Source organism: Petaurus breviceps, unplaced genomic scaffold, assembly GCF_028583685.1.
Source record: "Petaurus breviceps papuanus isolate PSGF00001 unplaced genomic scaffold, PetGlider_PUasm1.0 187, whole genome shotgun sequence".
Classification (NCBI taxonomy): domain Eukaryota; kingdom Metazoa; phylum Chordata; class Mammalia; order Diprotodontia; family Petauridae; genus Petaurus; species Petaurus breviceps.
In genome coordinates, this window is record NW_027185799.1 from 8,510,912 (window position 1) to 8,524,753 (window position 13,842).

Genomic DNA, 13,842 nt, shown 5'->3' on the forward strand with positions numbered 1-13,842 from the left:
TGCTCTCTAGCTCAGGAATGGTCCCCACCTTGGACCTCACACAGCACTTTATTTTAAGGATGGATAGGGATGACACCTGTGATTTCAGTGATTTCAGAAATTCCCAGGTTTTGAAGTCTGTCTAGTAATGTAAGTCTGCCCCCTTCTAGTCTTACACATTTGCCTGTGGGCACTGAGGTGTTAAGTGACTTGTCTGACATTATACAGTCAGTATGTCAGGGATGAGTATTGAACTCAGGCCTTTCTAGCTCCAAGGGCAGCTTTCTGTCTGCTGCATCACATTGCCTTTCAAGCACTTCACAGTCTCTTGCTGGAGTCTGAGCTCCACCAGGGAAAGGGCTGTTTTACTTAAACCAGGGGTGGGGAACCTGTGGCCATAAGGTCACATGTGGCCTTCTAGGTCCTTAAGTATGGCCTTTTGACTGAATCCAAATTTTACAGAACAAAGGCTGCAGGTTCCCCACCCCAGACTAAACGTTTTATCTCCCTTAGCAGCTAATGCTGTACAATTCATGCTGTAAAGCTTAGACAATGTTTACTGAACGAATGAGCAATGAACCGCACTTGCAGTGTGCACTGAGAAGCTTGGTGTATCACTGATGCAAGAGAACAGTTTCTGACTGCAGTATCTCTCCCCAGAATTCATTTGCATATCTGATATTCTCTGGACTTCTATCACATTAGTAGGTAACCACATTAATCTGTATCACCGGGGATTAGTGGAGTCACACATTTCCAACAATACATTTAGAAGGGCCCTAAACTGCGTCACTATCGATTTCTCAGTGATTGGTCTCAGCCTTGAGTATTCCAAGAGGGAGAAAAGCCTTCAAAGTTCCCCTACAAGTAGAAAACACTGACATTCAGTCTGGTTTCCATCTTTTGCTCTCCACTACCACACCTGGCTTCAGGAGAAAAATAAGCAGGAAAGAAATTTTGTTCTTCCTTTGTCAGATTCCACAGCTGTGTATGAGAGACCAGGGGCTACATGGAGGTGTCAGATTAGGTAAGTAAGTAAGAGGTACCCAGCTGAACATAGTATGGGCATGAGAAAATGCTAAAAGCTGGGCTACATCAGAAGGAAGACTCAAGTATACATTTGTTAGGGAGCGAAGGATAAGCAAGGGGCTGCTGCTAATCACTGATGAGACAAGCATTTATTCATATTCATAAATGTTTGGGAAATGAAATAGAATTCCCTCTCCTAAACCCCTGAATTTTCACATATATTGGAAAACATGAATTTCAATTCACTTTGAATTCAATGTTTGCTGAGTGCCTACTATGTGTAAAGTACAAAAGCTGCCCCAAAGCAAAAAGAGCAGGTAAAGCTCAACCTTCTCCCAACAGGTACAACTTTAATCACTGTGGGAGAAATGTTGGGGCTAGTGCTGATTTGTTGTTTTTTAAAAATTTTGATCACAAATGTTTTAAGACCAAGAAAAAAAATCTCCTATCTCTCACCTACTGGGATAAAGGGAATGGGAAACTATCCAAAGGGTTTAGCACAGGGGTGGGGAACCTGTGGCCTCAAGGACACATGTGGCCCTTTAAGTACTCAAGTGCAGCCCTTTGACTGAATCCAAACTTCACAGAACAAACCCCTCTAGGTCCTCAAGCATGACCTTTGCCCGAACTGATAGATTCGTTCTGTGAAGTTTGGATTCAGTCAAAGGGCTGCACTTGAGGACCTAGAGGGCCACACATGGCCTTGAGGTTGCAGGTTCTCCACCCTTCGCTTGGCATAATTCCTTACATATTGTAGGCACCCAACATTAACTTGTAGATGGAATAACTTTCTGAATTATTAGAATATTCTGGTGAAGTTTTTTTTTTAAATTAACTTTCTTTTCCCTCACAAACCAAATGTGAGCTACAGTATCCAGATACCTTCAATAGGACATGAAAAACAAGATGCCAGACATCCTGTGTGTGAGGCTGGCTCAAGGACTCAGCAGGACCCTGCCCACAATCAGTTAAGCTGGAAAAGAGGTTTTAACTACAACTCTCTTCCTTCTATTATTTACTTTTCCAAGCTGCTACTTTACAATTGGTCTTTGCGTGTGCATGTGTGCGTGTATGCGTGTATGCATGCGTGTGTGTATATACACACATATGTCACTCATTTCAATCATTAACAGACATTCAGACACATGCAAGTGTTTCTAAAAATCTATCCAGGCCACCATCTCTCTTTCCGCGTCGTAAGCGTGACTAAGGGACTCCCGCCCCCAATCCCAGGTGAATGCCAATGAGCCAGGGGAAGAGTCTCCCAGGAATGTACCTTATGCTCGTCGCGAAGGTGACCATCCAGCTCCTCCGTGTGTTTGGTCTCGTAGTAGCAGAGCTGGCATTTGTAAGGTTTTAGTTCATTGTGCTTCTCAATGTGCTGCTGTAAGCTCTCATCGCTAGAGCAGGTGAAGGTACACTTATCACAGCGGAAAACGACTCCCTGCAAGTATTTTGACAGTTTGGAACGGCACACTTCAATGGGAACGACTCGCTCTTCTGCAGAAACAAAATGGGGGGGAAAGGTGGAAATTTGGACTTAAGAGAAAGTAGATGTTTCTTAAAAACAACAACAACCAAGGCAAATACAAGAAGTCCTTATGCTGTGGCTATACGGGAACACGACGTGCCCCCACATCCCTATATTCTTAGCATTCTGATTTTCTCTTTAACTATTCCACTAGTTTACATCTTGGCTGGAAAATCTCAACTTCAAGATAGAAGTTGTACAATTTCATAACCGAGTAACTGCTGATGTCTTTGTTTAAAAGTTTCCTTTCTTACTAAGTTGTGATTTGAATCACCAATGCAAGGTGCTAATCTTTTATACATTTATCAGCAAAAAACCATAAGAATATTCACAGTACTAGATTTTTTTTTTTTTTTTGCTTTTCGGGGAGAGCAATTTGGGGTTAAGTGACTTACCCAAGGTCACAAGGCTAGTTTTGTGTTAAGTGTCTGAGGCTGGATTTGAACTCAGGTCCTCCTGACTGACTCCAGGGCTGGTGCTCTATTCACTGTGCCACCCAGCTGCCCCCAAACTCTAGATTTAAATGAGTGCAATGACCCATGGGGCTGCATTTGGAGGTTTTGTCTATATATGCAATTGTCATTTATTATAAAAATTTCTAAATAACTGGTTCTGATGAGTTCACTAACAATGATGAAGCACTATCACTTGTAAATGGTAATACAAATCCTTCAATTAATTTAATCTTAATGTCTACTGTGTAACAATAGGGACTCAAGACTTTGGAAGCAATATGTGTGTGTGTATGTATACACACACAGACATATATTATATATGAGAGATATATACATATATAATTTATCATCTGAAATATTAGGTGTACTCAGCAAAGCTCTAAATAGTATGCAGGGGAAACTGAGTGCTCTGGGTTGAGCTTTGTCCTGTATGGTGGAGGTGGGGAGGGGTGTGGAAGTGGTGATATGCAAGTAGGTCATCCAATGCTTTTTTTGGGTAAGGACTTGTGATTTCATCAGTTTGGTCACTTCTGGTATGGAAACTCTGAAACTCACTTGTAACTCATCTTCATTTCAGACTAGACAAAATCAATCTCATTTCAACAAGTGAAGTATCCCCTGTGTGCTGCACACTGGCACTATAAAAAGTCTTTCTGCCTTCAAAGGGCTTACATTCTACTAGCGTTTTAGAGAGGTGCCTATGGCAAAGAGCTAATTAGAAGTTAAATGACTTACTTATGCTCACAGACCAAACGTGCATCAGCGGCTAGACCTGAACCCAGAACTTCTGGAGTTGCTGCTCAACCTCTATGCACATTGCATCTCTGATAAGTGAATTAAAAGATCTACTTACTACCCAGTTGTTGTGAAGTTGTTACCAGTCTGCTAATAATAATAATGACCAATATTTACACACACATCCCACATATACACACACATATAATACACATACATATACACATGTGTATTATACACATACACACATATAAAGTTTTTGGCATAGTTGGTTTTACATAAATGCTTATCTCCTCTCTCCCCTCTCCCTTTTAAGGTTTACAATGTGCTTCACAAATATTTTCTAATTTTATCTTCTCACAACCCTGGAAGGCTAGTGCTATTATTATCCCCTGCTTTATAATTGAGAAAACTGAGGCAGCAACAGAATAAATCATATCTGACTCTTCAAGACCCCATCTGGGGTTTTTCTGCCAAAGATAATGGAGTGGTTTGCCATTTCCTTTTGTAGCTCATTTTATAGATGAGGAAACTGAGGCAAATGGGGTTAAGTGACTTGCCCAGGGTCACACAGCTAGTAAGTTTTGAGGCTAGAACTTGAACTCAGGTCTTCCTGACTCCAGGCCCTGCACTCTATCCATTGAGCCACCTGGCTGGTCAATCAAAGATCATCCTAGCATGTTGGGTGTGAGAAGGTTCTATGACTGAAACTTCTCACCCCATGACTACTGTCCTCTATTAGATATTCAGATTAACCGTCCCTTCTCTGATTAACCAGTTATGTCCTGGCTGAGAAACGAAGAAACCTTGAATATTTTATTCAATAATATGCAACATTCAACTAAGTAGATCACTCTGATAAAATGGTTGCAAATAAGATACTTTAAAGTGTGTGTGGAGAAGTATGCGTGGGAGAATCTTGATCTGATTGCCTTCTGACAATCTGTAATCTGATTGTCAAAAGTTTGGGAAAAAAAGTGGGGGATTTGGGTGGGTTTCCCTGTTAACACACCAAATGCTATAAAGCTAGAGATGAATGTGCCTTGTTGATTTTGCACTCCCTCACCCTTGTGTTTAACTGTTCAAATTAAATTTCACACCAGTCTGCCTGAAGTGTTAGCATACAAGCCAGATATCCATAACTGGGATAAAATTAAAATCTGTGCTATTTATGTAAGGCTCAAATATAGCACAAGTTTTCCTGCTGTGTCTGGATTTTAGAAGTAGATGAAAGTTTACAAATGGACTCAGAAAACATATATTTACATGATTTAGGAACGGTAGTGTATTATTAAGTCACAGGAAGCGTCGGATACCTTTTATTCTGTGAATCGTGGAGTGGCGACACTCTCAGAGCGTTGCTATTTCCTGTGCTGACTCAGTGCTACCCATCTTCTCTTGGTTGTTGAAAGATTTTAGAGGGGTTCCCCCACCCGACAGATCACATTTAAGTTCTTACTGCATGGCACGGCCCAGTCCTGGGAGTCATGGAGTACTTTTGTTAATTGGCCAGGGAGACGCTGGGCACAGGAACAACGGCATGCAGTCTTGATGGCATTCCCAGGTACAATTTATTGTCTGTACACCATAGGATAGTCTTCTATCTACAATAGCTTATGCATATACAGCATTCACATGTGTGTGTATTTGTACAGTGTATGCATGACTATATGTACACATAGCTATATACACTATCTACCCACAGTGTTTACACATGCTTCATATAAAACCCTCCAAATTGAGAAATTCATAAGGATTTGTGTATACATGTATGCATGTGTACATGTGTGTATGTATGTGTATATATGTGCATATATTGCATTGTATAAGCACACACTGACATATGTATATATGTATGTGTATATAAAGACACACATATACACACATTGCCTCTCATTTAGACAGAGCTAGCCAGACAGACAGATAGATGTGTGTATATTCATGGGTTATGTACTAGTATCCACATGTATATTCATTTACAACCACACATCTATATCATAGATATACGGCAGGGAGAACCTCAGATACTTGTGAACAGTATGGTCCGGTCAAGTCACTTAACCTTGTTGGCCTCAGTTTTCTCATCTGGAAAATGGGAATAATAATAATAATAATATCTACCTCCCAGGGTCCCTGTGAGGATCCAGTGAGGTAGTAATTGTAAAGCGCTTAGCATAGTGCCTGGCAGATAATCAATGCTATATAAATGCTAGCTCTTACTACTATTATTATGATGATTATTTTTACATAAACCAATGAAGATCAATCATCCATAAAATTACAATCATCCAAAACGTTCCGTAAAATGAGCTAGTCGTCAAAGGCATTTTTGTGGAAAAAATGTACACTGGAGAGCCTTTCCATTGTCTAGCTTTAAGATTTCTTATTAACAAACAAAAACTATACAAGAAACCTGGGTTTAAACTGGGATTTTAAATATGATCATGGGATCTGGTACTAGAGGAAACCTTAGAGATCATCAGTCTAGGAAATATCAGAGTGTGGTCTAGGGACCCCAGGGGGTTCAAAAGGTCAAAGTGATTTTTGCAATAATAATAATCATTATTATAAGACATTTTAATGTAGAATATGGCAATATTCTAATCTAATGTCAAAAACACATAAACAATAGCTCTTTAGAAAAGATCCTCAATAATCTTTAAGAGTATAAAGGCATTCTGGGGCAGCCAGGTAGCACAGCGAGTAAGACCACCGGTCCCAGTGTCGGGATGACCTGGGGAACAAATCCGGGCTCAGATACTTAGCACCACACCCAGAAATAACTGGCTGTGTAACCTTGAGCAAGTTACTTAATCCCGATAGCTTTAAAAGAAAAAAAAAAAGGGTATAAAGGCATTCCTGAGCACCACAAGTTAGAAAACTGCTGATCTAGTTGCAGAACACCACTGATTTACAGACCAGGAGCTCAGAGCAGGGAAGAAGCTAACAGCCTAGTTTCAAACTCTGGTTCAAACTGTAATGCAGAGCTCTGAGAATTCAGTGTTAGTGTAACATGGTCAGCTAACTGCATGATAAAAGGATTTAGAGCTAGAAAAGGCCTTACAAGAGATCTGTAAGGCCTTTTCTAGCTCTAAATCCTTTTATTTTGTATTATTTCTATTTTAGTTCATTATCTCTACTTCTGTCTCAGTAGAGAAAGACAACAACTAGTTTTCCATATTACATCCTCTTATCTCATGTATCTTCAAAATAGTGGTCAAGCCACTGCATCTCTCCCCTTAATGTTCTCTTCTTCACAATAAATGATCCTAAGTCTCTCAACCTTCCATAATGGGTCCCCTTTGCAATCAGCTCATCATTTTGGGCAGTTAAGTCTATATAATTTCTAGTGTTCACTATGCATGTCTACGTTATCACACAAAACATAATAAAAATGATAATGGCAATAATGTTGTCCTACATTTGTATAGCACTTTCTACTTTTCAAAGTTCTTTCTAACTTATTTCAATCCCTCTGTATTAGGTAAGGTTTGTATTTATCCCTATTAGAGATGATGAAAGTAAGATACAGGGAAGTTAAATGATCCCCAGCTGAAAGAGATCTCAATGATCATCTGATCCCACTTCCTTATTTTATTATTGAGTAAACTGAGGCCCAGAAAACTGACCTATGACTTGCCCAACATCTCAGAGCTTCTAAGTAGTAGTGCATCTGATTCCATTGCCAGGAGTGAGTGGTTACAGAGTTGGCCTTGGAATTAGGGAAAGCTGAGTTCTAACCTGCCTCAGAAATTTAATAGCTGTATTAACTTCTCAGCCCTCAAGTTTCCTCCTCTCAAAAGGGGAGATGATCATAGCACCTACCTCCCAATGAGATAATAAATGTAAATCACTTTGCAAACCTTAAAAGAGCCATATAAATGCTACCTGTTTTCATTATTATTATTATTTCATACTGACTCTCATGAATTAGCCCAAATAACAAAGTGATTACAGTGGAACTAGAACCATGACCTCTTAATTTAGGTTGGTGTCTTTTTCCCTTACACCATGATGGAAATAAGTGGATGATGAATGACCAGTTTTTAACATAAGTATTTACAAGGTGTTTATCTTCAATCTTTTAGGACCACAAAGAGTACAGATTTTTTAAAGAATAATTTATATTTAAGTTGTCCCCAAAGTGTCTTGTTTTAACACACAAAGTAATTTTTCTCCCTTATTTATTCTGAAAATGAAGGCTTCCCATTAGGACCCTAATATGTTTGCCATGTGGTCACTTTTGGGGGACATTATGGAAATACAGCTTTATACAAGCTGAGCTTTTCTTCCTTTTAAAAATGTAAGGGAAATAACCAAGATGAAACACCCAAGTAATCTGACAGGCTAGGGAAATTACAGACAGTGTTCTCAGTGAATAGGCTTATTCATATTGGAGGTGAGTAAACAGCATAAAAAGCGAGGGGAGGGGAGATGGATATTTATACTTGTGGACTGAAAGGTGACCTGTCTCCCTGCTTCAGGTTTCAGAAGGGACAGCAGCCCTTTTGGGTCTCTTTTGCCTTCACACCCCTCAAAATTAACTTGAGAAAGGAAACAAGGTCTGGATAATAGTCATCCTAACCTGGTTTACTGGACAAGGTTGGTTGCAATAATATTATTATTTCGCTGGTTCAACTACATGATGAATTATGACTCTCATCTCCTCCTACTCAAAAGGTTCTGGGTACTGTCATGGGACATAAAACCAAAGAGAAAAAAAAAAGCCCTCTGAGGAAAGCCAGTTGGAGCCACACACTAAAGCATTTGTGCAAAGACGTAATGGAGTTGAGGAGTGTGATGAAAAGCCTGTTACAGCACTGTATCAAAACATCTGCAGCGTTACAACTACAGAGGGGCTGGTTGCTGCTCGAATCGGTAAGAAGCCACATCACTGTGGAGTCCAGAATTACCAAGTAAAAATTCTTCCTGAAAGAAAGACCACAACATACAAGGGCTTCCTCTCCAGGATGTGCCAAGTCTAAATGAAGCAGGACCAGATTTGGAATTCATTCACTCCAGCAAACTTTGTATGCAAATTACTATTGCAGAGGCATAAATCTTTCTTTTTGCCAAACCAAGGGTCCACCCATTCCCTGGGTTCAGCCAAACAAGTAGGAAAGAATGAAGTAATGCAAGCCATTAAGGGGGGAAAAAACCCCAACAGCAACAACACATCAAAACACAAAAGCCAACAACAGCCCTTAGACATAGGTAATTCCTGATGCTTGCCACTAGACAACTAACCACCCTCAGTATTGGCATGAGTTGGAAGCAATGTGTCCAAAGTGAGCAGACCAAAGTATTTTGGTAGGTTGGACTGGAACATATAATCTCATTGAGCAAAATTAAAGGCCGAGAATAAATACTCAGTACAGTTGTACCCTACTTTAGGAAAATTTGATACTGAAACAGATAAATTAGTGGTGATGATCCCCACTATAACCTCATCTAAAGTCTCCTTTCAGTTTGTCACCATGACATGAAAGTGACTCTGGGTTCCCCAAGGCCATGAGAGCTGAGTGCAAGCTCTGGTGGGTCTGACCCACCTAGAGAGCCTCTGGTATAGTACAAAGAGCTCTGCATTTGGAGTCAGAGAATGTGGACTCAAATTCCAGCTGTTCCTCACTACCTGTACAAACTTGGGTAAGAAATTTAACTTCCTCTGGCCAGTCTCCTTATCTATAAGATGATCTGGGAGGTAGACTAGACAAAAAGCTAAGGTTCCTCCCAGCTCAAATTCCCAGAAAGCACAAGTAAAGGTTAAGTTACAAGATGTACTTTGTTGATTAAGGAACAAATATAGGGAAGGCTGGTTACTAAATGGTGATGAGATAACTTTTGTTTGTTTGATAATTAATTCATGAAGACTGTCTCCTAAAATGAGGGGTTATAATCTACATCAATAATGGGACCACCTAAATGAATGAAATCAAGGATCCTTGAAGAGTGACAACAGTATAGAAGAGTAAAACTGAACTGTTTAGAATTAGTAGATGGGAGTTCAACTCCTGCCTTTGATATTTATCAACTCTCTGACCTGGGACAAGGTCTTGTCAGGCCTCAGTTTCTTGATCTGTAAGAAAGGAATAGTGATGTTGGTCCTGCCTATTTTACAGGTTTGTTGTCAATGAAGTGCTTTGCAAACACTCACAACCTAAATATAAAATTATTATTCCTCTGTAAATGGATTCCATCTGCCAGAGACCTTTAAATAATGAATTCTCCTAATTAAGTTAAATATTTGTTCCCGTCATATCATAATATAATCAATAGGTACTTTAAATTCAATTAAATATTTATCAAGTGTATCCTAAGTGCAAGACACTGTGTTTGGTATGAATATAAAGGTAAACATGAAACACTCTGTCCTCAAGGGGCTTCCAGTTTACTTGGGGGGTGGGGTAGGGTGGGGCGGAAGGAGAAAGATAGAATTTACCCAGAGATTTGTGATATGAGATAATCCAATGGTAGAGAAAGTGCCAGGAATCAGGGAAGACTTAATAGATTAAGTGAAATAGAAAAGAGGAGAAACTGAATGTTTTCCAGGCAGGAGAGGCAGCCTATAGAAGAAAGACAAGACAGATGAGGAAGTCCTCTCTGTGGAACAAAGAGTAGGGGGAGCAGAGGGATAGGAAATAGTATGGAAAAGCAGTCTGGAGCCAACTTGTGGGGGGATATATCCGTGAGACTGAGGAGACGACCAGGAACTACAGAAGATTCTAGAGAAGGCCAAAGACACAGTTAAATTTGTGTCTTAGTAAGGAGCTCTATAGTAGATGAAATGGAGAAAGGAAAGACTGCAAGCTGGGAGACCAATGAGGAGGCTGTTATTGTAGATCAGGTGAAAATGATGAATGCCCAGTGCACTTACGTAAGGGGCTATGCAAGTGAGGAAATGGAGTACAAGCAAAGGGAAGAGAAAAACTTAAGGGCTGGTGCCAGTGCCAATTGCAGATAAATTAGAAATGAGAATTTGGAATTTACACAATTGTAATTTAAATGGAAATAGGACAGGATTCGTGAAATTCAGTCTATACACAAATTTTCAAGATCACGTATGTAAAGAGGGAGATCCAGTAAACTTGTATCAAGTGGTATTTTAAACGTGTAGTGAACCCAATGGAAATTCACTGGTACATTGTGAATCCTAAGTCTCACCATGGATTTCATCCTTGAAATGTGAATAGGCTTACATCCTTCTGCTTTGATCAAAACACTCAAATCCGGGTCACTTTCTCCAATGAATATGTTGAACGTGTGGCATGAATTAGGTTAGAAGGTCCTTCAGATAGATAATGTTCAGGCCACTACCCTCAGTTGGAAGGACCCACAGCTGTTTACTTCACTTATTAATTGACTGTATCTCCCAGGATTGCCATAATGATCAAATGAGATATTTGTAAAGAACTTAGTACAGTTCCTGGAACATGGTGGGTACCTAATAAAAGATTATTTACTTCCTCCTTCTTTGGATCCTTCTTTGGATCTCCTACTACAACAATGGTGTAAATATGAGAAGAGCAAGGAGATATAAGGCCCAAGTGCAAGAATCATCTTTGACTTTTCCCTCCCCTTCCCTTTCCCCCTTCCCAGCCAGCTGTCAATGAAACCTCTGCAAGATCTCTTGAAATTATCTCATCCTTTCCATTTCTTTCTACTACCGTCCTAGCTTAGACTTGTATCACCTCTTGTTAAGACCGTTTTTGTAATGTCATAACTGGGGTCCCTGATTTCATTCTCTTCCCCCTGTGGTGAGTTCTACAGATCACTGATAGATCAATCTTTTTAACATCTCAGTCTGCTCATGTTACTCCCTGGCTCAAAATCTTTCAATGGCTAATTCAAGGACTCCCATGATTTGGTCTCAGTCTACTTTTCCAACCTCGTCTTCACTGTTCTCTTACACATATCCTATGTTCCAGTCAAACTATTTGACACATAAATGTTCTGAACTTTCCCACCTTCATGCTTTTTTTCATACTATTCCAACTGACAGACCTCCCTTCAAATAATCTCTATCCATCACAATCCTACCCATTCTTCCAAGATGCAGCAAAAATGTCACCTCTTTCATGAAAATGTCCCTGATCAACAAGCTAAAAGCAAATCTCTCCACTTCTCTGATTCCCAGAGCACTCTGTAACTCACTTAGAACATGTATTTCATACTCCCCTGTGTTATCTGTGTACTTGGCTTCATTACATCCCCTACCAAACTGTAAGCTCTTTGAGGGGAGGAGCTCATTCATTTGTTTCTTCCATAGCATGTAGCACGGAGCTAAAATGTAACAGGCATTAAATAGTCACAAAATAAATGAATGCATTCATGCTTCTCCTTTTAACCATCACTAGTTTATTCTCACTCGGTCTTGACATGTGCCAGGTTGGTTTTCTTTCTTCTGCTACCCATTGAAACAAACACAAAAATTCCTTAGAAAGAACCATCGAGAATGTGTCCTACCAAGTGGTAGGGATCACTAGATACCTCAGGGCCAGTGCACAAGCTGTTTTTCCTTCCCTTGAATTTCAAACATTTTAATTAACCCAGCACTTAGAAAGATCCCTCCCTGGGAGCCCTAGAGACCAAAGATGTTTATCCATCTAGAGAACAAGGAGAGCACAGGTGCAGAAAGAATCCTATCTTGTTGCTTTGTTAGCAGCTTCAGCCCTAATGTCAATGGCCAAGAGGGTACTAAAGAATCTCACTGTCTCTTGGTTGAGCCAAAATTAAGCTTCCCACAGAGATGCCATTTTTAGGTGGGGTGTACACACCAAAGTTAGACTGAGAACACCAAAGCATTTTACATTCCCTAAACACAGATGGTAATGATCATGACTTCTGATCTTAGCTAGGATGAAATATACTGAAATCAGCAATGCAGGGATTGGGGTTTCAGATTTCCAGCCCTATAGAGAGTTTCAGAGTCCCAAGTCTGTTGCAACAGCCTCTTGGGCTCCTCATAGGATAGTATTTTTTTCTTAAGAATTTATTTATAAGATTTGAATGGTAAATTTGTTTCCATGTGTTTTCTAATCCCAGTGAAGGTGCTCTGAACATGCCCAGACACCTCCTTTAATATAAAACTGTCTCCGCAAATTGCCAAGTTGGTCTGTGAATCAATCTGTGTTGAATTCATCCATGTGTCCCTACTCACTGCTGAAAGACCTCTGTTCAGGTAATGAAAGTTTCAGGCTTATCCGGGAGAAGATACAAGGTTCTACCAGTGCAGCAAAAATGGGCATGGGAGAAGGGCTCTCCCCATAGAAATGAGGACTTTGCTATTTCTGTTTGCTCAGCAGCAATCTGCTGTCAATGGACTTTGACCAAGCTGTGAGAAGGCACAGAGCCACCTCAGCACATGGGCCTGAGTCCTGGCAGCTAGGTGACTAAGGATGAGCATCGAACAGGAGAGCTGAGGCCAAGAATCAGCTGAAAGGCTTCAAACAGCTGCCTCTTCCAAGCCTGCAAGCTGATGTATGTCATGGCCAGCACAAATCTAGCCTCTTGTTAGAGCTGGATAGGAAAGCAGGGAAAATCTGTGTTTGCGAAAAGTACATCACCATTCATGCTTTTGAGGAAGAGAAGGCAGTATGATCCAAATGCGGCAAGAGGGGGACAAGTTACTAAAAATGTCTATGGCGTTATGAGGTATCCCTAGCTCATTCCTCTGGGAGATGCCAGAGTTGGCAAAGGAACTTTTCTAACTATTTGGATGTGGATGGAATGGTAAGAAAAAAGAAATTCAAACAGACCCTCTTTTCTTCCAGTTAACTCCTATAAACAAAGAAACATTCCCCAAAAGGGACATGAACTGAGGGGATACGTTTCCATCGCTGAATGGGTTCTGTCCCTCAGGTTTCAAAACACTGGCTCTAAAACACCATATGGACTAGATTGGGGGAAGGCATAGACGGAATGAAAGGGCTAATCTCTCATCCCTAATTAACTTCTTCCCTGGGAAAGCTGCTAATGTAGATTTGTATCACCTCACCTTCAAGGGCAGGGGCCTGAGTGCAGGCAATAGCCTAGAAGTCTCCGACTTGATTTGATTAGAGTAAGCATTTGTACTGGTTTCAGTCAGACCTTCTGAGAGTCTGCTCCTGATCTTGC

At 40.4% G+C, this 13,842-nt stretch overlaps 1 protein-coding gene across 11 annotated transcripts in view; it reads right to left on the minus strand.

The window, feature by feature from the left end:
• The window catches only part of ZNF462 (zinc finger protein 462), a 162,225-nt gene that overhangs the window by 17,635 nt on the left and 130,748 nt on the right, over positions 1 to 13,842 (minus strand). For all 11 annotated transcript variants that reach the window (XM_069090641.1, XM_069090637.1, XM_069090642.1 and 8 more), the window contains one exon: positions 2,285 to 2,508. In XM_069090641.1, coding sequence (XP_068946742.1) covers positions 2,285 to 2,508 — 224 coding nt within the window. The remainder of the gene's footprint in view (positions 1 to 2,284; positions 2,509 to 13,842) is intronic.